The 22848-nt window shown below is 44.8% G+C and overlaps 1 protein-coding gene across 1 annotated transcript in view; it reads left to right on the forward strand.

Annotated features, from left to right (window-relative positions):
- C2H16orf74 (chromosome 2 C16orf74 homolog) overlaps positions 1–10731 on the forward strand; it is a 66329-nt gene extending 55598 nt beyond the window's left edge. The window contains exons 3-4 of the mRNA XM_074286299.1: positions 7700–7840; positions 10022–10731. Coding sequence (XP_074142400.1) covers positions 7700–7840; positions 10022–10080 — 200 coding nt within the window. The 3' untranslated portion in view covers positions 10081–10731. The remainder of the gene's footprint in view (positions 1–7699; positions 7841–10021) is intronic.
- The last annotated feature ends 12117 nt before the right edge of the window (positions 10732–22848 follow it).

Consider the following 22848-nt stretch of genomic DNA (forward strand, 5'->3'; position numbering starts at 1 on the left):
TTTAATACCAATTAAATCATGATCTAATCTCCCTCACTATGAACCAGCATATTATAATATTATAATAACCAGAACCATTATAATAAGCACTATAAGGCTATGAGGAATTCGTAGGCTTCCAGGACAGAAGCGACACGAGGGATCATCTGTTCTGCTGCTCTCAGAGAAAATGGGGGGAATGAAACCTAATAATAATAGAAACAGCTGATATTTAGAGAGCACCTACTGGATGCCGGGCACTGTGCTTAAGTGGGTTATAATGGTTATCTCGCTTGATTTTTACAAGCCTAGGAGGGAGATACTATAGTCAAGCTTTTGGCTCCGAATCCAGCCGCCTTTCCAACGCATTTTCTCAAGTAGGGAAAGCCCCCTTATAGACTGGAGGGGGAGGAGTGGGGGAAATCAGGGGAAAGAGCTTTACAGGATCGTGGATTTAGCAGGGAGGGGGGGCAAATTTTTCACTTTGCAGATGGAAATTGGGGTCCAGAAAAATGAAGCCCCCAAGGCCACATAGGTCAAGTAAATGGCTGGAGGGAGATTTGAACTCTGACCCTCACCGAGGCTTTGGTCCTATTATTTTGATAATAGCTCCATCATAGTCTAAGTTTTATCATCTGTAAAATGGGGATAATAATTGCACCTACCTCCCAGTGTTATTGGTTTCTTTTTATTAAGTCCCACTCAGGTTATTTCAGTATTCTAAACCACCATAATGCACCAGGAGGGGGTCACACCTGAGGGACATTTCTAGAGACAGAAGAGAACATTCTAGGGAGGGGAGAGTATGTGCACGAGGAAGGAGGGAGGGGAAGAAAGCAGGGCTGGTAATAGGAACGATCAACCCTGTGGGCTCAAGCAAGCATTGTGGGTAGCCTGGGAGCCAGCCCCCCCCTCCCCTAGAACATTGTGTAAGGTGATCCCAGAGTCCATCAGTGTGGATTTTTGGAGCAGGACCCGGTATTTCATGGGGACGATGGTTCCTGAGCCTCGCTATGTCTCTTTTGGGCAGGAGAGGGCACTCTTGAGACATCATTGGCTGCAAATGTTTTGGAGGGTTTTTTTGGGTTTTGTTTTTTTCCAAGGGAAGACAGAGCTTGGCGCTGGCGGAATTCCCAATCTCAAACTCTCCAGCCCCATTCCCAAATGTCACCGAGTAATGGCAGTGCCTGGCTGTGGCGTTGGCCCCTGGCTTGTATTACCTGTCAATCCAGGCCGGATGAAAGGGCTCTGGCTGGGCCAGACATTTCCAGCCCAGCACTGTTGTAAGAACAGCTCACGGGGCTGATGGAAAATGAACTATAGTAAAGCTGAAGGTGCCGGATCCATACGTCCCAGGCCCCAAGTGGTGATCAGTCTGGGAGTAGTCTTAGGGGAGAAAAGCGGTCCAGATGTGAAATCGGAGCACCAGCGTGGAGTAACAGGGACAGCCCTTCTGTCTAAGCACTGCCAGGAGGAGGGACCCGGAACAGGCCTTTTTCCCAGGCCTCACTAGCCCAACTGGCCAAAGCACCCTCTATGAGCTGGCCAGAGAATCATAGACGAATAGAGAGAGGGAAGAAAAAGGAACATGCATTTATTAAGCGCTTACCATGTGCCAAACTCTGTGCTATCATTTCACTTTTTTGGAAAATATCACAGTTATTTTTGTTTCACAATTATTATTTTATTTGATCTTCACAACAACCCTTTTCTCTGTTCAATTTAATCTCACTAGACTAGGCCCCTGGCTCTTGAAAATTTTTTGATCCTGATTCTATCATCCACCAGCCCTCAGTATTTATTTTCATCTTCACATTTTTAGTAAGCACGCCTTCCATCTAACCATTAATAAAAGTCCCAGGGCAACACTCCACTAGAGACCCTCCTACCAGCTGATAGCTCCTCAGCAATGACTATCCTTTGGTCACTCCACTAGTTCTAGCTCTAACCAGTTCTGTGAGCAGAAAGCTTTTATCTTTCCATCTTGTCCATAAGATATTCTGTCAAATGCTTTGCTGAAATCCGGGTACTCTGTGCTCCAACTATGACATTACCCTCATCCACCGGCCTCGTTGCCCTGTCAACTCTTTAATGGATTCTATCCATGGACAAGATGTACGTAAAAGATATATAAATGAGGGCCATTGTTCCCCATGGAGGACCAAACTGGCAATGTGAATGCCTCTGGGGGAACCTTCCCTTTTTACAAAATGTGGATGCACGTCTCACTGATCATGGACACTGCAGACCCCAGATGAGGGGCAGGGGTTCTAATCAGCGGTGTCCTGGACCCAGCCAATTCTCAATGGCTCAAGGAACTGAATGTTAAATTCTCATTGGATTTACATCTCAGAAATTGGCAACCGCTGAAAATTAAGCCTACATATGTTATGTTGCTATCCAGCCTGGAGAACGTGAAGGAGAAAATATTAATGATTCTGATTAAACTTTAAAATATATATTGCTAGACTTTTTTCCCATAGAGCTGGATGTTAAGCATTTATCATCATACTCCCTGGTCTAGCTGCCTCCTGACAGTATTATGTGAGTAAGGCAGGGAAAACCTGTGGGTCTTACTTTTGAATATATGAGGATCAGAAGTTTTGAGTCTATAAAAGCATATAGCAACTAAGGTGTACTCGTTTACTTCATTCAAAACTGTTGATTATCCCTGAATCTTAGTAAGGTAGAGGTGGGGGACATACATGAGAGATTGCCTATTAGCTGAGCTCCCTTATTTACAGAAGAGGAAATTGGATTTCAGATGGAGAAAATGATGTTTTATTTCTCAAACTAGGCCTTAAACTCCAGAACAGAGACCTTGTCTTAGTCTTATTGATACTAGTTAGCATTTATATTACACCTACTGTGTGCCAGACACTGTGCTAAGTGCCATATAAATATTATCTCATTTGATCCTCACAGCAGTCCTTGGAGGCTATTATGCCCATTTTACAGTTGAATTTCAAATATATATATATATATATATATATATATATATATACATACATACATACAGAGAGAGAGAGAGAGAGAGAGAGAGAGAGAGAGAGAGAGAGAGAGAGAGAGAGAGAGAGAGAGAGAGAGAGAGAGAGAACTATATGAGGATAAGCAAGTTGCTCAGAATCCCACACTGCTAAGTATCCGGGGCTACATCCCATCTTGGTCCATAGCTATGTTCCCAGAATTCCTAGCAGGATATGAAATGTGATGTGAATGTTAACTACTATTATTACAAAAACCCAAGTAGCCAAGGAAGGTCTTTAGACAGGTAGAAGGACTCCCTTTATCCCATAAGACCTCTCTTCATTAATAAGGAATAGATGGTGAAAGAGTAGAAATGAACTCATCTATGAGAGGCCTCTGTTTACAAAGGAGAACACTGATGTCCAGAACAGGGAGCGACTTCTCCACAGTCAGCTGGGCCAAGTGATGCTGGCGGGACACGGCATTGATAAGGAAGAAGCAGCAGGTGCCCCAGCTGGCAGGGGAGAGACTTCAGTGCTTTGCTTTTAATGGTTTGTTTTGATGTTGTTTTCCAGGTGTCTGACAGTACCTACCACATAGGAATTGCTTAATAAATTCTTTTAAAATTGAGGTGGGAGAGGGGAAGGGATCACTGGCAGGGAAGGCCCTATGAGAAAACTAGCCACGCTCTTGAATAACCTCCCTTCCACTGTTGTAGGGGGGATATCTGTTCGGGTATGAGTTTGCCCTCAGTGACCTCCGAGGTCCTTCCATCTTATCAAATGCATGAAGTGGTACCACCAGGACTCAGCTCCCTGAGCAATTTGCACCGCTCCATGTTGCCTCCTGTAATTGCTCTTTTTGAGTAAATAGTGAAAGAGGAAAGTATTCTTCTTCTAAAGGTAAAGAAATTGACCCAGAAGGTCACTGGGAGACTTTGATCCCCTTATTTTACAAAGCCAGGAACAGGTAGCCAGAGGTTGGGGAGCAACTTGTCTGTGAGTACCTAAGCCAATTTGGATTCCCTCTATACAAGAACTATCTGGCTCTTTTATATACAAACTTAATTGAGCATCTGGCATGTGCAAAGCTCTGTGCTAGACAGGAGGCAGTGAGATGTAATAGGTATTATCAGGAGGCCTTAGTCCTCTCCCTTGTCTTCCCATTTGGAGTTAAGTATCCTTCCGAAAGCCATTTATCTTCTCTGTGCTCTGGCATTTCCATCTTTAAAATGGGCAGAACGATATTTTGCCTCTGGTCAGCTGTGAAAGAGACGTTCAGTCCCCTGATAAAAGGTCCTGCTGCTCCAGAGACCAGATTTTTATGGGATTTCACTCTCTTTAATAGTATTAGGGAGGTCCAGCAGCCCCCTGAGGCTTAAGGGCTCCCGCTGGGGCGAGCCTGGCCATTAATCCGGCATGATCCCTACTCCATTTGAACTCAGAAGCATTAAGCCCGGGCATGGTAGCTGAACCTGTGCTCTAACTGGATGCTGTGACTGAAGGTTCTAAATGTGAATCTGGAATCTCAGAACTGAAGTCCGTTATTTCAGCGGGAGCAGAACAAGGCCCTCCCCACAGCTTAGGAAATCGTCCTAGAGTCACTTGTCTAAGACACTCCATCTCCCCGCGGTCAGCTTGGCCCGGGGACGACAGGACCGTCCACTACCGGGCCCATACTTGAAGGGTTTGCAGGATGGCAGGAGCTAGGAAGCAACAGAGTGCTGAAGGAAAGGCTTCCCAGAGGACTCCAGTCTTGTTGTAACAACCAAAGAACAATATGTGACATAATTTGAAATATAAAACAGGTGGCATGTCTGCACTAGGTCTGTGCTAAAGGCTGCAGGAGTAGTGTGAAGGAGGAGCGTAGTGAGTGCTGGGGTAGGTGACGTCCCCTGTGGCCTGAGAGCCCTGGGAAGGATTCATGGAGGAGGTTATTCATTCATTTATCCATTCATCCATCCATCCATTCATCCACTCATTCATTCATTCACCCTTATTAAGTGTCTGCTATGTCTAAGACTCTATGCTTGGTGCTTAGGGAACGGCAGTCCCTCACATCATGGGGTCCGCAAGGAGACATAAGATATAAAATCACATATTCAAAAGGTGCAGGATATTCTGTCCTGCATAGGAAGAATCAGGGAATTCACAGGTCTTGAAGGATGGGTAGAATTACAACGGACAAAAATGGGAAGGGAAAACATTCTGTTTGGGGATCCAGATCACAAGGTTTAGGGCTAGGGGAGAATTGAGAGATTTAGTCCAATCTCTGTGGCAGCTAGTTGGCCCAAGACTCATCTCCCTGAATCCAAATCCGGCCTCAGACGCTTCCTGGCTAGGTGACTCTGCACAGGTCACTTAACCCTGTTTCCCTCAGTTTCCCCATCTGTAAAATGAGCTGGAGAAAGAAATGGTCAGCATCTCTGCCCAGAAAACCCCTAATAGGGTCACAAAGAGTCTGAAATGACTCATCTAAGACCACAAATCCATGTGATTTTTTTTTATGGCTGAGAAGAGAGGTTCAAAGAGACACAATAGTCTGTGGTGGCGTAAGGATTCACCTCCGACTCCACACCTGCCCCGGCGCTCACAGCCCTCCATCCTGGCCTGGGCCTGCTCTTCGGGGGAAGCGGGAGACTTTGGGGGACCCTCCGTTTGGCTTTTCTCCGAGGTCAGCCCAGGCAACTGCCTGTTCCCCAGGGGATTAATGCCCAGCTCTGAACTTTTTTCCATCCCTTTGAGTCCTCTTCACTGCTTGTTAGCGCCTCAGCAGGGAGGTAGGCAGCAGCAAGCATTGGGGGAGATTCAAATCAGATGTAGTTAATAGCTCTGGGAAAAGGTTGGGTAGTGAAGGAGCTTGAAAATAATGGCTAAAAAGGTTTAATTTTTAAAATGTCTATGAATGTAATTTATACACGCTCTCCCTGCCTCCCATTACCATAGATAATCGAGAGGAGGCTAATTTAAATTCCCATTCAATGCAGGTTAGTTGGACTCCCATGGAGTAATGAAAAGTCTGTGAGGGGGGCTGGGGTCCTCTCCTCCAGCTGCTGCTCGGGGAAGGGGAGTGCCTCAGCCAGGATGAATCTGCACATGTGACAAACTCAGAAGCCAGCTCTCTTCTTTTAAATAACAGCAGAATCCCTTCGGTGAATACTGATTGCTGTGGCTCTCTCCTGGCCAGCCACTTGTATGTTCTGGGAAACACATGAGCGTCCATACACACATAGGGTCCCCTTGCCTTTGAGGGCCCCCTGAACTGACCAGACTCCTCACGGAGAGACAGAGAGCACTCATGTGAGCACAGGGGATCTTCTGGGCCCCTTTGTCATTCTCAGAAAAGTCCCCATTTTTCATCTCTCTCCTGCTCAAGCAGCTCCAGTCCATGACTTGTTGCAACAGACTGACGGGAACCTGGCGTGGCGCCTCCCCCTCATTCCTTCTGCTGGCCGATAATCCTGGGCCACATCCTCACTCATCTGGCTACGCTTGGGAGAAATTCATCAGAAACCAGGGGCAGCTGGATGGCGCAGGGGGGAGAGCACCAGCCCTGAAGTCAGGAGGACCCGAGTTCAAATCTGGCCTCAGACACTTCCTGGCTGTGTGACCCTGGGCAAGTCACTTAACCCCAATTGCCTCAAAAAGGGGGGGGGGAGGGGAGAAATTCATCAAAAACAGACTATTTCAGCCAGGGATGTCACCTTGTTGTCAAGAAGGCTACATAGTTCTCACAGATCCTCATCATAATATCAGGACCCGAACATAGAATGTCAGGTCTAATAGGATCCTACCTCAAAGAACATCTCATCCATCCCCTGCATTCTACAAATGAGATTTAATCTCAGGTAAAGGGAGTTGCCCCAGGGCACATGGGTGTAAGGGATTCATTCACCTGCTTGAGCAAGGAGTTGAGAGTGACAAAGGGGACAGGAGGGGGTTGGTCCCCTGCCCCATGTGAGCAATATCTGTATGTACAGGAGGGATGCTCGAAGGCAAAGTGACTGCGTGTGTGTGTGCATGTGTGTGTGTGCATGTGTGTGCGTGCATGTGAGCGTGTGTGTATGTGTGTGTGCGTGTGTGTGTGCTGTGCGTGTGTGCGCGTGTGTGTGGTGTGTGCGTGCGCGTGTGTGTGCGTGCGGTGTGTGTGCGTTGCGTGTGTGTGAGCGTGTGTATGTGTGTGTGCGTGCGGTGTGTGTGCGTTGCGTGTGTGTGCATGTGAGCGTGTGTGAGTGTGTGTATGTGTGCATGTGAGCGTGTGCTGTGCATGTGTGTGCGTGTGAGCGTGTGCTATGCGTGTGTGCATGTGTGTGCGGTGTGTGTGTGCGTGCGTGCGTGTGTGTGGGTGCGTGTGTTCACACAAATCGGTTGGTAGAGAACTGTGCTAGGTCATGAAAGCGCAGAGGACCGTAGTGTAATGCCACTTGCCCTAAAAAGGCTTCCAGGTGAAAGGGATCCAGAGAGGGTGACCAGCCACATGAAGAACTATTCCATGTGACTGATGAGGGAGGAAGAAGCCGCAAGGTTGGCTCTGGCAGGCGGGGGTCGGAAACATCCCTCAAACTTGGCCCTTCAGGATTAAGTGGAGCCCCCGTCCCCCTTTGCCCCTACTGCGGGCCGCTCTAAGGTTCAGCCCTTGATGTGCGCGGCGGGAAGCAGCCAGCCCACGACGGTTCCCCCAGATGGTACTCATGGCTGTTTTTTTGTTGTGCGTGTGTGCATGTGTGTGTGTTTTTCACGGCTTGCGCTCTCAGGCTTCAAAATGTGTGTCAGCAGCAACAGCAACGAAGAGACCCCCGTCTTGAATGCAAAACAAGTGGACGTCCCGGACATTATTGTCACACCTCCCACCCCCACGACTTCCGGGATGGGGCTAAGAGGCACGAATCAGTCAGGTGAGGAGCCCCCCGTGCAACAACTGCTCAGCCAGATGCTGTGAGAAGATGGGGGGGAGGGAAGGCTTGCCACGGAGGCTGGGGAGCGTGGGGGAGATGCCAAACAGTTTCTCCGGCACTGCGAACAGCTTGCAGAGGGCCCCATCTGTGCAATTTCTTTCTCCGGCTCCTATCCCTTAGCCGGGGTTATTAAAGATTTATTAATGAATCTGCATACACCTTCACTGCTGGGCCCTTCCCACAATTACCAGCCTCAGCAAGATGTGGCGTGTTAAGTAATTAAGCAGGCAGCTCCTCTCGGCAGTGAGGGAGGATTGATGGATGAGGGCCGGCACCCCGGCCCTGGGACGCCCGTGGAATTTTTAGTTGGGTTTTCAGCCATCCCTGCACAAGTGCTGCTTTTCCTCTTCTTCCTCTTCCTCTTCCTGAAGACGTGGCCCCAGAGGCCAGAGCGGTGTCCCCCTGTCTGCTAAAGCCCCCGTGTCCCCATCCATCCTGTTTCTGCCCCTCAGGGAGCCAGGTGGCTTTGCCCTGGGAGGAGGAGGGAGGGGAGGATGGGCAAGGGGCAGATCCAGCAGCAGGAGGCAGCACCCGGAGCGGGTCTCTCCCTCCCGTCAGGTCACCGCAGTGCAGCCAAGTAACTGGTCCAGTGTCAGGGACCCAGTGTGCAGGATCCAATCCCATTTCTGCTTCGAGCCCGAGGCTTTACAGGACCCAGCTTCATTTTGTTTATGGGCTGTATATAAGAAACTGTGTCAGGCCATGAGGATGAAGGACTAGAACATTAGAAGATTCTATACAATAATAGCACCTGCCCCGGAAGAACCTTTAGTAAGATATTGATAAGGAGATAGCGAATGTTTTATGTTATATCCTCCTCCCCTCCCTGGGCAACATCTCTTCTCTTCAGTTAGCTTATATATAAAATGGGAATGCTAATGACACAAGGTTATAAAGGTCAAGTGAGCTGTTTTATGTGAGATGTTTGCAAACCTCATAAAAAATATTTGTATCGGGATCGGGAGTTGAGAAGAACTGGGTTTTGGTACCACGTTGGACACTTAGCGATTTTTGTGACAACTTCTCTAGGACCTGAGTTTCCCCATTTGTAAAATATGGGATTGGACCCAATAGTCTTTAAAGTTGCTTCCAAAGTCTAACTCTACAACTTAATTTCTAATGCTTTAGAAATAGAAAGCGTCCACAAGAGCCGACGGGGCACATTATCCAGGCAGGACCCTGTGGGCTGGGAGTCAGGAAACGGGGCTTTACCCCATCCTGCTGCCATTCACTTCATTTCTCCGAGCCTCAGCTCCTACAAAGAGAGGATAATGATCAGGTTTGGAAGCTCAGTCTGAGGGCTGGCTCTGAGGCTTACAAGCTGAGTGACCATGGGAAAACCAGTGTGTCTGAGGGGGCTTTGCCGTCTCATCCACACAACGTGACCCCGGAGACAACCCGGTGTGTGTCTGTGGCCCCTGTCGGCCTGCCGGGAGCATTGTGCAGATCAGTCAGGATCATGCTCCAGGCCACGGAGCAGTGATGGTTTGTTCCAGGCCCCCAGGTAGAGCCAGACCCAAGGCCCAGGCATCCCGCAGGCCGGTGCTCTGGGCCTCTGGGAACAGAGCAGGCCATGGTCTTTGCAGGCTCCTAAAAACCCCAACCTCAAAGGCAGGTGGTCCAAATTCTAGCCAATTCTTTGCTGTTAAAATGCCATATGACTGTTCCCCCACTGCCCCCACCTATAAGGTGACTAGATAATCCCTTAGATTTCTTCTAATTGTGGGAACATGAAGCCTCCTGGAGCCTGGAGTAAAGCAGCCAGCTGTGGGAGGTGACTCGGCTTGGGGTCTCTGTATTTTGGTTTTTTGGTCCACCAGTAGTTTCTAACAGGGTCAGATTGGAGTGAGGTGGGCTTTGTCTCTGTAGCAGCGTGGGATAAATAGCTGGCTTGAGAGGAGCCCTGGGGATGAAGAGCCGGGCTTAAGGAAATATGGGAGCCCATCACACAGCTTCTCTGCTAAGTTACTAGGGATCCTTATAATAGGAACATTTGTGAGACACAGAGCAGTGTGTCAGGGAAAGCTAAAAGGAGAGGTGAGACGGACGGTCTGAATGGTAACTTTGAGGTCCAGGTCACTACTGACACATATAGATGTTGCTTCTCCATTTCTCCCCCAGAGTGGCTAGATGACACTGGGTCTTACTCTGATGACGGAGAAATTGATACTGAATCCTGAGGAGACAAACCATGTCCTCGGCTCCCTTTTCGGATGGCTCTCGCTGAGGGAAGAAGACCATTCACTGTTTCCTCTCACAATCTGGTCTCCTGCATTAGCTTTCTCCTATCTCCAGATGCCCTAACGGTGACGTGCCCCACTGGGTGAAATCCATTAAGTCTGTTGGAACAATGGAGCCATTGGGGCCAAAGGAAAGAGGAACACAAGTGGGAAAAGAGTGAGGCATTTTCCTTGACCAACTCAAACAATAGCCCACGACAACAGAAGCCTGGCAGGAGTCAGGCTCACTAAACCCTCTTCTTCTCCACTAAGTCAGTGTGGAGAAAGAAAAGGAGAAATCTAATGAACCAAGGATGGTGGTGTTTCCCATAATCCGATGGGGTTTTTCTCCACTAAAAAAACCACACATCTGTACCCCGTGCCATGGGGCTCCTCCAGGTGTGATGTGCCACAAAAAGAGGATTTTGCAATGTGGCTCTGAATAAGACCTTGCAAGACAAATGGTTTCCTTTTTTTAAGTTTTACAAGTATTGAGAAAGGTTAAATATGGTTTATAAATCAAAGATCTGGATTTGGTGGGGATTTTGTGTTTGGTTGGTTGGTTTTAGTTGGGGGTTTTTTTCATTACAAATAAAGATTCTCTGAAACACACCATGAATGTCACTTCCTGGGCGGTTGTATTGAAAGAGCTCACACAAGGCAGGTGTTAAGAAGATGAGAGAAAATGTAGATATCAAAGGCCAAAGTCCTGATTCTGGCATTGCGTGAATCTCTCTGGCTTTTATCCTCTTCAGAAATGAAAGAGCTGTTTCCCAGTGTCCCTCCCAATTCTACCAGGCAGTGTTCCAAAGTCCTTTTTGGCTTTGATATTCTATTAGCCTTAAGTAACAGTCAATCAATCTAAAGTTTGGTCTCTAGGCTCCCATATGATGTCCCTCACTGATTCTCTATTAAGAAGCTAGACATGGTTCCTATTATTCAGCTTCTACTCATTTAAAACCCAATGAATGGGTAGTATGATGGGAGAATGACAGGATTGTGATCAGACGGCGGCCTTAGTTTGAATTCTGGCTCTACTACCCGTGTTACCTTGGGCAAATACATCATTTGTTCAAATTGGGACTTGATTTCTCCCGTAAAATAAAGGGCTTAGATTAAATGATTCCTAAGGTCCTTGCCAGCTCTAAAATCCTATGATTCCTACAATATTTAACCACTTCTCTCCCAAATTTCTTTCCAGTCTTTGTTCACACTCATATATATATGATCAACATATATAGAGAATGTTCTGTGCCATTTTCTTCACTTAATATAGCTTCTTATTCATGGAATATATATATATATATATATATATATATATATATATATATATATATATATATACCTATTCCTCAACCTGACAGAGTTACAAGAGGAAAAGATGAAAAAAAAATCTCTTTTCAGCTAGTCCCTTCCTATGAAGACTTTGAGTAGCTTTCTATTTTTATGTGGGTCCATTTCTAAAGGCCTTCCTAATTAACTCCACCTAGAAATTCAATCTATGGCCTCTCTCTCCAGTAGAAATCTCTGCCCAGTATTCTATAAAGGAACAGTGTAGTATGTATAGGAGAACAGCCCTGGTTTTGGAGTCAGGTGTGAGTTCAAGTCCTGGACTGGCTCTGTTGTTTTCCTCTCTGAGCCTCCTCCTCATCTATAAAATGAGGTGGTTGGAAGAAACGATCCCTGCATTTTTTCTAGTTTATCACCCCTTACCTAACAATGGTTTAATTGGGTTGGGCATTTGCCAAAGGGAGACACAGGGGGATGGTAGGTGTGATTATAAACATTAGCTAAGACAACAATATGAGCTTAGCAACAGACAGTGTGTGTCTTATGATGATCAGCCCAAGAAAGATGGGACCGAAGCTCCCCATCAGAAGACCAGCCCTCAGAGAGTGATGCTTTTGGACACAGCAATTTATGAAATGAGCAACTAAGCTTGGAGGAGCCACAAACTGCCTCGGCAGAAGGAGCCCCCTTCGACTGGTCCTCACAGTCCTGCAGTTAGCAAAACCAGAGCGCTAGGAGCCATATGGAGAGGGACTTAAAAGGATGTGCTTATGGGAGCTGAATTCCTGTGTGGCCAAGCGGACAGCTGCACCAGGATCCAGCGCTGGAAGAAGCCCGGGTAGGCGCTGCTTTACACCACAGAGCCAATCCTGAGACTTGGAAGGAGGAAAGCATTTCATCCCCTGGCTCAGGGTAAGTCAACCTCACTGTGCTTTTCTCACTTAGAAGAGTTGACAGATGGGACTGGAAAAGTTGGTGCATTTGAGTAAGCCACATTCTTTTTTAAAAACTACCCTTTCTGGGAAATTATCAGCTTTGCTATTGGGGTTGAATTCCAGAAACCAGCTGTATGACCCTGGTCAAATCATAAATCTGTCTGCCTCAGTTTCCTCATTTGTGAAATGGGGCTAACAGTAGCTCCTACCTCCCGGAATTGTTGAGGATGAAATAAGAAAACCTCAGAATTCTAGTTGCTGTTACTCCAGTCCTGGTTCTGGCATTAACTTTGGGAATGGCAATTCCTTCTCAGTTTTCTCTTATGTAATAAGAGGCGATTGAACAATATGATTTCTAAAGCCCTGACCTTCTATTAAGATCCTTTAACCTTTAACAGATAAAGTATATTCCACTGGGTATGTCCCCTGGGAATATTATTTTTAGGAGAACATTGATTAAATAATTATTAAAGATATTATTTTTGTTCATCAAATAAACTAAATATTATTAAAGTTATTTAAATTACTTAAAAATAAACAATAAAACTTTGCTTTAAAGAAATAGAAAGTCTTAACTAAAAACAAGACCCAAAGTGCCAGACTTTTTTTGGAGATGCATATTCACACCTATGCTTCCAGCTTGGATGTTTTGTATTCAGATGTCCTTTTCAGCTCCAACATTTTCCAAACCTCTTCTTGCTCTTAACTTCTATAGACATAAGTGGGAGGGCCAATGAGGTCTGTTACTTTCAATTTTTCGTTTCTATGGTCTTTTTCTAACCCCCTTCTGCTTTTTCTCTTCCAGAGCAGGACTACTCTTCTCCCACTTTCTTTTGCCTGAAAGAAAGCCTCTGCTATCAGTCATTTATACTTTGGTACAAATCAATATTGAGATACCCAGGAGTATTTATCTTCTCAAGAATTAGGGAATCAGGATGCCCTTTAGCTAGATTCAATTTAAATTTTTCTCAATTTGTATTGAGATTGATTACTGAGATGAAAGAGTACCACCAATACATTGACTTTTTGTATTTCCCTCAATCTACAAACCTGGTCATGTCAACCCTTGGATACTGGATCAGATCTTCAGAACTCCATTGCAGAAGGTGAGGGAGAGAGAGGCCTACTTAGGCAAAGGACAAAGTTTTCCAAAAAGAGTCAGGGATGGAGTCTGGACCTGTGGTTTCATTATTATTAGTGTAAGGAACTCCAGATTGACAAAACTCTCTCTACAATTACAGGTCGGCACCTTCTCAGCCATTTAGTCTTAGAAAGCTGCTTAAAGACACTCTGAGGACGGGGCTTGCCCTGGGTGTGTCAGACTGGCTCTTCTAGTATTGGATTAAAAAAAAAAAAAAAGTCTGTGCTTCCAATTTCGTACCTCCATCAGAAGAATCCAAGGAAACTAGGTTGGACAAGCCTTCTTGTGAACAAGAAAAGTAAACATCCTGGAGCACCACTTTAGGAGGCCAGGAGACGTGCATTCTTGTCCTGTAACTATCAACCAGATGAGCGGTTCTTAACCTTTTTGTTGTGTTATGGATCCCTTTGGCAGTTGGAGAAAATCTCCCAAACCCTTCTCAGGGTTGCCTGAATTCATAATTGAAGCAAATACCAAGTTTCAGTTAGAGGTTAGTGAAAATAAACAATAAGAACCTTTGGACTAGATAATCCCTTGAGTCTTTCCAGCTAATTCTTTGATTCTTAAGAATTTCGGGTCTTTGAGCTGCAGGGAGGTGGGAGATCTACAGAAAAGATCTTAATTTTATATTCTGCCTACCAGGATTCAGGAAAGAAATTGTACTTTAATCTGAATCAATCACAAGAAGACCTTTCCTTAAAATAGGATTGATTAATTGCCCCCAAATTGTATATTCTCTGCTGTCCCACAATAAGAACAAGTCTGTGACTCAAGAAAGATGGCAACCGATGAAAGAGGTTGGTTCAGCAGCTGGTGGAATGATGAAAGACCCAGGGCTATTCTAACTCAAAGTAATCCCCAAACCTGTATCACCCCAGAAGCTCTTCCTCTTCCACTCTCCTCCTTAGGGACTCCTTCCCCAAGTTTGTTTGTTTTTTTATTTACCAAACTTATCATTTCATTGGCATAGGGAATTTCCACTCTATAACCCCCCTTCTCCTAATGCAGTTCTAACCCCTTTGCTCTATAAAGTCTTTGAGAGCTGCCTATGGACATTTGCCCAGATAGGATGGCACAACCAGTGTGTGTGTTAGAGGAAGAACTTGAAAAAAACAGGTCTTCCTAAATTAAAGACTGCTTCTCTATCCACTATACAAGTGTGTCACACTCCAATAGAAGCAGGGGTCCCTAATCCAGTACATAAAGCTCGACCCCTCCATGTTAGCCCACCATGCTGCTTCCCATTGGCCTTTCAAAATTTATCATGGCAGCCTGTCAAGGTTCCTCTTGCCTTTATATTATTATTATTATTATTATTTCTGGACTTCTCCTTAGCAAAATGATCTCAGGTGACCTGAGTCTCTGGAGAGCAGGGCAGCTCAAGATAGAAGGGGAACTGCTAAGAACAGAATTTTAAGAACACAATCTCTATTGGAGAAGCAAAAGGAAAGTCATTGAAAAAGGTCATTGTGGTCCCACTGAGAGCACAGATATTAAAAAAGACAAGAAGGACATAGAATGAAGAAAGCATAACATAACATATATTTAACATATATATATTTAACATATATTTATGTTATACATAACAGAGGGGTATGTATAAGAATGGCAGAAAAATTAAGGACCAGAATTAATTATAAGGTCTGGGTTTTTTAAAAGCGTATGTTCCAGGGACTCTAAAACCAGAGAAAGTATAAGAGCCTGGGAGGTTGACTGAGGGGGGAACCCCTGCTTGAGGCAAATAGTTCAGTGTTAAAAGGAGATCCCTCAACTGTTTTGCTTCTGTTCTTTCTATCAAGGAGACTAAGTTTGGAACAGCTAAAATTGGAAGGAAAAAAAAAGATTCCTTGGGAATTGAAACCTAAGACAGGAGAAGAGATGGTAAGGAAGTACCTAGCTGCTCTAAATGAGTTTAAATCACCTGGCACAACAAATTATATCCCAGGGGCTTGAAAGGGTTTGGGGGATGTGATGGTCGAATGGCTGATGTTTGGAAAAAATTATCCCTGCCTGGCTCTGTGGGCTGGGGAAGGAAGGAAGGAAGGAAGGGGGGCTCTGGGAAAGGTTTTGAATCCGAGAAGCCGGGGAGCCCCTCAAACAGCCCCTGTGCTCTGGGGGGCTGTGGTTGCAGCCTGTATTTCCGGAGGACCCCTGCCCAGAGTCCCCATGGCTGCCCTCTCCTTGCTCCACTTCCCTTTGCTCTGGCTGGCCCCTGGTCTCCATTTGTTTGTAATCCTCTGCTCTTTATTCCAGGCTTTTAGTGCCCATGGCAACAGGAGCGGAGTGGGGAGGGAAGGAGGTGAGCGTGTCTGTGGGAGCCCACTGTTCCACCCCCATGGGGCCTGCACCAGAGGCTGGGTTATTGACACAAGGATTCGGGCTTCTTCCAGAGAAAAGTAGGGGGTGAGGAGGGGAGGGAGGCCTGCCTGGCTGGCAGAAGGCCTGATCTCAGCTGCTCCTGCAGGGCTGCATTCAGATGCTAACACAGGGCTGTCTCTCTCCCACCTTGCAGGGCTAGATCTTCTTACCTTGTAAATTCAGCAAGCTCAAAAGCCAGCCATTTGGAAATGGTAATAGGGGGCCTATTGGACTGGTCCGCATCAGGAGCGGGCTGCTTATTAGAGATAAAGAGCCCCATTTCGGCTGATGGTGGCTCCTTTCCTTACAATAAAGATTGTGACTTTCCCTTCCATTTGTGTCTTCTTGTGTGCTTTTTAATCCCCCCCTTTTTTTCCCTCCTAAACCAGACCTCTGCAGTGGCCACGGCCTTCTAGCTCAAAATCATAATAGCCACATATGGAACTGTGGATGATTCAGCCCCAGAACCAAATGGCCGCGGCACAAAGGGGGCTTCCCTTCAGGGTGCAGCCCTGCCAGGGGGTGAGCTTCCCTCCTGGGAGGGGGATTTCATCTTCCAGTGGCATGTGGCTGCAGATGTCCTGCAGGCTCCTCTCCTGGGGCTGTGCTCCCTTCCAACCCCAGAACCAGCCCCTAAGGAAAAGGCCTGGGGAACAAGTTAGTGGCTTCTGATTGGACCCCATAGCTGCCCCTAAAATGAATTTATAGAAACCTTGTTTTTGTGACCAAGAGGTTTGAAACGTTTTGATCAGATCTGGAAAAGAAATCCTGGTTCTGCTACTTCCTTAACCCCCTCACTGTTTCTCTCTGGGCCTTAGTTTCACCATTTATAAAATGGAGCTGGTGGGGAGACCTAGGTGATGACCTTGAAGGTCACGTTATTGATGATGACCTTGAAGATCAGCTCTAGAATTCTTTCCATTTTTTAATTCAAAGATACCGTTCCCCAAATCTTTCTTTTCAATTGTGTTTTCGGCTCCCTTAGTTTTCATTGATTTTTAATATAAAAGCAAAGTGGACTAATTAAGAACAACAATTTTTTTAAAGCTTCCCAAGGAGAGCAAAAAAAAAATAAAAAAATAAAAAAAAAGACTTAGTCAATGGTGTGTGAAGAGGAAATAAATGGAAAATGTATAGCACTAATCACACACTGAGCCTCTTAACCTTGACCCCGACATGACATAGGAAGGCTCCCAAGTTCCAAAAAGAGTGATGGGGCTTCGGTACCAGGAAGGAGAACTCATCAGTAATCCGAGGGGGGGAGGGGGGAGAAAAGTGTGAAAACAGATGGAAATTTAATTTTTTAATGACAGCAGCAGATGGCAAAAGACACAAAAGTGTATTCACACCATGTCGGAGCCATTTATAGAATGAACGGCTGGCACCGCTGTAATGCATATCAATAGGGTTTGTGTTATCACTCCCCTGTGAAATGGAGGAGAGGAGCAGTATTTGGAGCCTGAGGATTATGATCTTCTCTCTGGGTGAACTTCAAAAAATAGAAAAGCTGGCACTCCTGGGAGGAACTTGGATTCGGTGCCAGGCTGAGCCACAGGTAGGTGGGGAAATACCTGTGGCGGCGTGGTCGATGCCAGCTGCCCAATTACTGGCTCAGCTTCGTAATCCCTGCCTCCCTCCCAGTGTGGGCCCAGGGGCGGAAGAATTAGGCTATGAGGAGACCTTTTCCATCCTGTGTTCCTCTGTTGCCAATCATTTCTTCCTAATGCCTTCCTTCCCCCAAAGAACAATGGCTCTCCCTTTAACTGCTGGTTATCTCCCTAATTCAACTAACACTGGAATGTCCCCATGTATAGGACACTGGGGGAAGAAAGAGGAGGAGGACAGCAGCAAATACATATTACCTGCTGTTCATTCATTCAACAAACATATATTAAGGACCTGCTGTGTACTAGAGTGGCGCAGTGGACAGAACATTGGGCCTGCAGTCAACAAGACTCCTTACTGACTCAACTCTGGCCTCAGATACTTTCAGGCTGTGTGACCCTGGACAAGTCACTTCACCAGGTTTATCTGTTGACTCATCTACCAAATGAGCTGGAGAAGGAGATGGCAAACCGCTCCAGTATCTTTGCCAAGAAAACCCCCAGAACATGGTGACGGAGAGTTGGATACGACTGAAATGACTAACAACAAATCTAGGAATTAGGGTAGAGTTAATTTGATTATGGTTTATGGTTCCACAATTGGAAAACTGTGGCGTGGGAAGGAAAGGGTCCCCAAAGACCAAAAGAACTATAGAAAAGGATTATAGATTAGGAAGGGTACTGAAACATGGCGGCTCAGGCTTTCAGGAAATACTGGAATAGTGTGGAATGGGAAGGGTCCCTGAAGACCAAAAGAACTATAGAAAAGGATTATAGATTAGGAAGGGTACTGAAACATGGCAGCTCAGGCTTTCAGGAAATACTGGAATAGTGTGGAATGGGAAGGGTCCCTGAAGACCAAAAGAACTATAGAAAAGGATTATAGATTAGGAAGGGTACTGAAACATGGCGGCTCAGGCTTTCAGGAAATACTGGAATAGTGTGGAATGGGAAGGGTCCCTGAAGACCAAAAGAACTATAGAAAAGGATTATAGATTAGGAAGGGTACTGAAACATGGCGGCTCAGGCTTTCAGGAAATACTGGAATAGTGTGGAATGGGAAGGGTCCCCGAAGACCAAAAGAACTATAGAAAAGGATTATAGATTAGGAAGGGTACTGAAACATGGCGGCTCAGGCTTTCAGGAAATACTGGAATAGTGTGGAATGGGAAGGGTCCCTGAAGACCAAAAGAACTATAGAAAAGGATTATAGATTAGGAAGGGTACTGAAACATGGTGGCTCAGGCTTTCAGGAAATATTGGAATAGTGTTTAGGAAGAAAAAGTCACCAATCAGAACCACCACCACCATAGTGACCAGAATCAAGAAGAAAATTATGGTTATGATCTTTGACTTAAAAACTAAGATGACTGAAATTGGTCTCTTTCACAATAATAAATTTTGTGGGAAGATGATAGAAGTCAGTGAGCCAGTTATCATTTATTAAGCACCTACTAGGTGTCAGGCACTGTGCTAAGGATTGAGGATACAAAAGAAAGGCAAAAACTCTCAAGGAGCTCACAGTCTAACAGGAGAAACAAATACAATTATGTACAAATAAGATATATACAGGATAAATTGGGGGTAATCTCAGCAGGAAGGCATAAGATTAAGAGCTGACAAAGGCTTCTTGTAGAAAGTGGGACTTTAGCTGAGACTTGTTAAAAGCCAGGGAAGCCAGAGGTGAAGATGAGGAGGGAGGGCATTTCGGGAATGGGGCAAAGCCAGAGGAAATGTCTGGAGTCAGGAAATAGCGGATCGTGTGTGAAGAACAGCAAAGAAAAGCAAATGGATGGCAAAGTATGTGGAGGAGAGAAAAGGATAAGAAGAATAGAAAGGGAGGAAAGAGAAAGGTTATGAAGCTGGTGGTTTTCACTGGAGTAATTAGAAAATTTCAGAAAATGCTATCTAGCACATGCTAAGACCAACTAAAGTTCTATTACAACAAAATAATTTGAGTTAGGAGTATGACCAGTCTGAAAGAAGAACTGGAAATCATAATTGAACATCAAATAGATAATTTTGATTATATTAAGTTTAAAAGTTTTATATAAATAAAACTAATGCAGACAAGATTAGAAGGGAAACAATAAATTGTGAAAACATTTTTACATTTAAGGGTTTTAATAAAGGCCTCATTTATAAAATATATAGAGAAATGACTCAAATTTTTAAGAATTCAAGCCATTCTCCAATTGATAAATGGTCAAAGGATATGAACAATTTTCAGATGAAGAAATTAAAACCATTTCTAATCACATGAAAAAATGCTTTAAATCACTATTGATTAGAGAAATGCAAATTAAAGCAACCCTGAGACACTACTGCACACCTCTGAGATTGGCTAAGATGACAGGAAAAGATAATGACAAATGTTGGAGGGGATGCAGGAAAACTGGGACACTGATGCATTGTCGGTGGGAATCCAGACATTCTGGAGAGCAATCTGGAATTACGCCCCAAAAGTTATCAGACTGTGCATACCCTTTGATCCAGCAGTGCTACTACTGACCCTGTATCCCAAAGAGATCTTAAAGAAGGGAAAGGGACCCACATGTGCAAGCCCTCTTTTGTAGTGGCAAGAAACTGGAAATTGTGTGGATGCCCATCAGTTAGAGAATGGCTGAATAAGTTATGGTACATGAATGTGATGGAATATTACTGTTCTATAAGAAATGACCAGCAGGAGGATTTTAGAGAGACCTGGAGAGACTTATAGGAACTGATGCTGAGTGAAATGAGCAGAACCAGATCGTTATACATGGCAACAAGATTATATGATGATCAGTTCTGATGAATGTGACTCTTTTCAACAATGAGATGACTGAGGCCAGTTTCAATGACTTTGTGATGGAGAGAGACATCTACACCCAGAGAGAGGACTATGGGAACTGAATGTGGTTCACAACATAGTATTCTCACTCTTTTTGATATTGTTCATTTGCATTTTGTTTCCTTACTTGTTTTCTTTCCTTTTTGATTTGATTTTTCTTGTGCAACAAAGGAATTGCATAAATATGTTTACATATATTGGATTTAACATATATTTTAACATGTATAACATATATTGGATTGCTTGCCATGTAGGGGAGGGGGTGGGGAGAAGGAGCAGAAAATCTGAAACACAAGGCTATTCAAAGATCAATATTGTCAAATTATCCGTGCATATGTTTTGAAAATAAAAAGCTTTAAAAATAAAGATTTTAGTATTAAAAAAGGAGTATGGTCAGTTTTGGGTGGGGGCCAGACATCACTCCATGCTGGTGAAGGAACTGAGGATATTCAGCCTGGAGTAGAGGGAACAAAGATGTGTTAGTTGTGCTTGAGGACACGAGGACTCTTTTCAGGAATCTGAAGGGTTGTTTTGTCAAAGACAGTTTGTTCTATTGAGCCCCAGGGGACTCAGAACCAGAAGTAATGAGTAAAAGTTATAGAGAGATATATTTTAGCTTGATGTGAGGAAAATAATTCCTAACCACAGCTGCTCCCAAAGTGTAACAGTCGACCTCAGGAAGTCACTGGAGGTCTAAGATGTAGAGATGTGGGTACACAGATAGATCCTTATTTATCCATCTGTATTCAACTTTTGTACTATCACCCTATGATAAGGCATTTATTAAGTGTTTACTATGTTCTAGGCATTGGGCTAAGTGCTGGGGAAAGAAACAGAGGCAAATGAGACAGGACCTGCCCTCAAGAAGCTTACATGCTAAAGAGGGAAGTCTTAAAGTCATAAAGGGAGCTGGAAGGGTTAGGGGATGGGATGGTTAGCAGAAATGGGAAGTGGGACTCGATGACAGGAACACTGACCACAAAGAAGAATTTTACTGTGGCCAGAACTGTGGCTGAGCAGCACACCAGCCACCATGTTCCACTCCAGTTTCCCTAGCAACTTCACAACTTGTTTCCTCTCTAAAGAACTGCTCCTGCCATCTATTTGATGTCCAGTTTCCATGAATTCTTCTTTCTCCAGGGAAGGCAAAGGAGAAGGAAGGGGAGTGTTATTCCATATTTCTCAAAGGGCCCAAATCCAGTTGGAAGTTAGAGGCATAAATGTTTCTTCCATTAGACTATTACCTCTTTTTGTATTCCCAGTTTTATGCATTGTGTCTGGCACATAGTAAGCACTTAATAAATGGTTATTGCTTTATAGATAACAAACATTTATTAAAAACCTAATATGTGCCAGAAACTATGCTAAATGCTTTACAAAGATTAATTTATATGATCTTTGAAACAACTCTAGGAGAGAGTTGCTACTATTATCCCCATTTTACAGATGAGGAAACTGAGGCTAACAGCAGCTAAAGTTCTTGGCCTGGGTCACACAGCCAAACAGAGAGTTTGAGGACCAAATTTTAATTCAGAGTTTCTTCTTCACTCCAAGTCTAGATACTGGAACTCCTAGCTGCCTCTGAGGAGATGAAAAAGGAAGAACGTAGCAACTCATTTTCAGTCTCATTCAGACTTCAATACTTGCCTGACTTTTATAAAAGAGTTTCTCAAGCCCTTCTCAAACTGACCCCACCCTTAATCTCCTTTCCTTCAGCAGAAGTCCCCAGTCTTTCCTCCTAGCTGGGTAAGAGCAAGTAAACCACTTTAATCTCTTTCCTGTTCCACAAACTGGCTGCAAACAACCATCTCAGCTTTGCAGGGAAGTGATTCACATCCACTCCTGCACTTTTAAATGCCCAGTGGTTCTCAGGTCTTACAAGTTACCTGGGAGTTCCGATAAAGCTGAGAAGGTACGGAGGAACACTTAAGCAGGGAGGGACCCCAAATCATCATTCTTCTTGCAATAGGACGTTTTACAGGGTATCAGAACTGCATGAGAGCTTTGACAGCATTTGGTCTCATTTTACAGGTGGGGAAACTGAGGCCCAGAGAGGAAGTCATTTCCTCAAGTTTATAGAAATAAAGATCCCAGGATTTTTTCTTCTTGGCCACTTGGATTAGTAAAAATCCTCTAGGATCTGGAGGATTTTTTGTAGCAAGCCTTTATGGGATTATAAAACCCTACTGAGTTTGTTCCAAATGAGAGGTAACCTGAGGTAGCATAGGAGCTCATCAGGGACCTGGGTGGCAAGCCCTACTCTGAGGATTACTGTGGCAGCTGGGTGATGCAGGACAGAGTGTTGGACCAGCAGCCAGGAAGATCTATTCAGGTATTTAAATTTTTCCTGATATTTCTTAGCTGTGTGATCCCGGGCAAGTTAGCCTCTGCTTGCCTGTCTCCTCATCTGTGAAATAAAGATAATAAGAGCATCTTCCTCCCGGGAGTTGTTGGGGGAGCAAATAAGCCTGCATATCATATGCTAGATGCTCTATCATATAGCACAGCACAGCACATAAGTTCTTTGTGCATCTATCAATATTAGTGATTATATGTTTGACCTCCAGC

This window comes from Sminthopsis crassicaudata, chromosome 2 (assembly GCF_048593235.1).
Source record: "Sminthopsis crassicaudata isolate SCR6 chromosome 2, ASM4859323v1, whole genome shotgun sequence".
In the NCBI taxonomy this organism is placed as follows: Eukaryota; Metazoa; Chordata; class Mammalia; order Dasyuromorphia; family Dasyuridae; genus Sminthopsis; species Sminthopsis crassicaudata.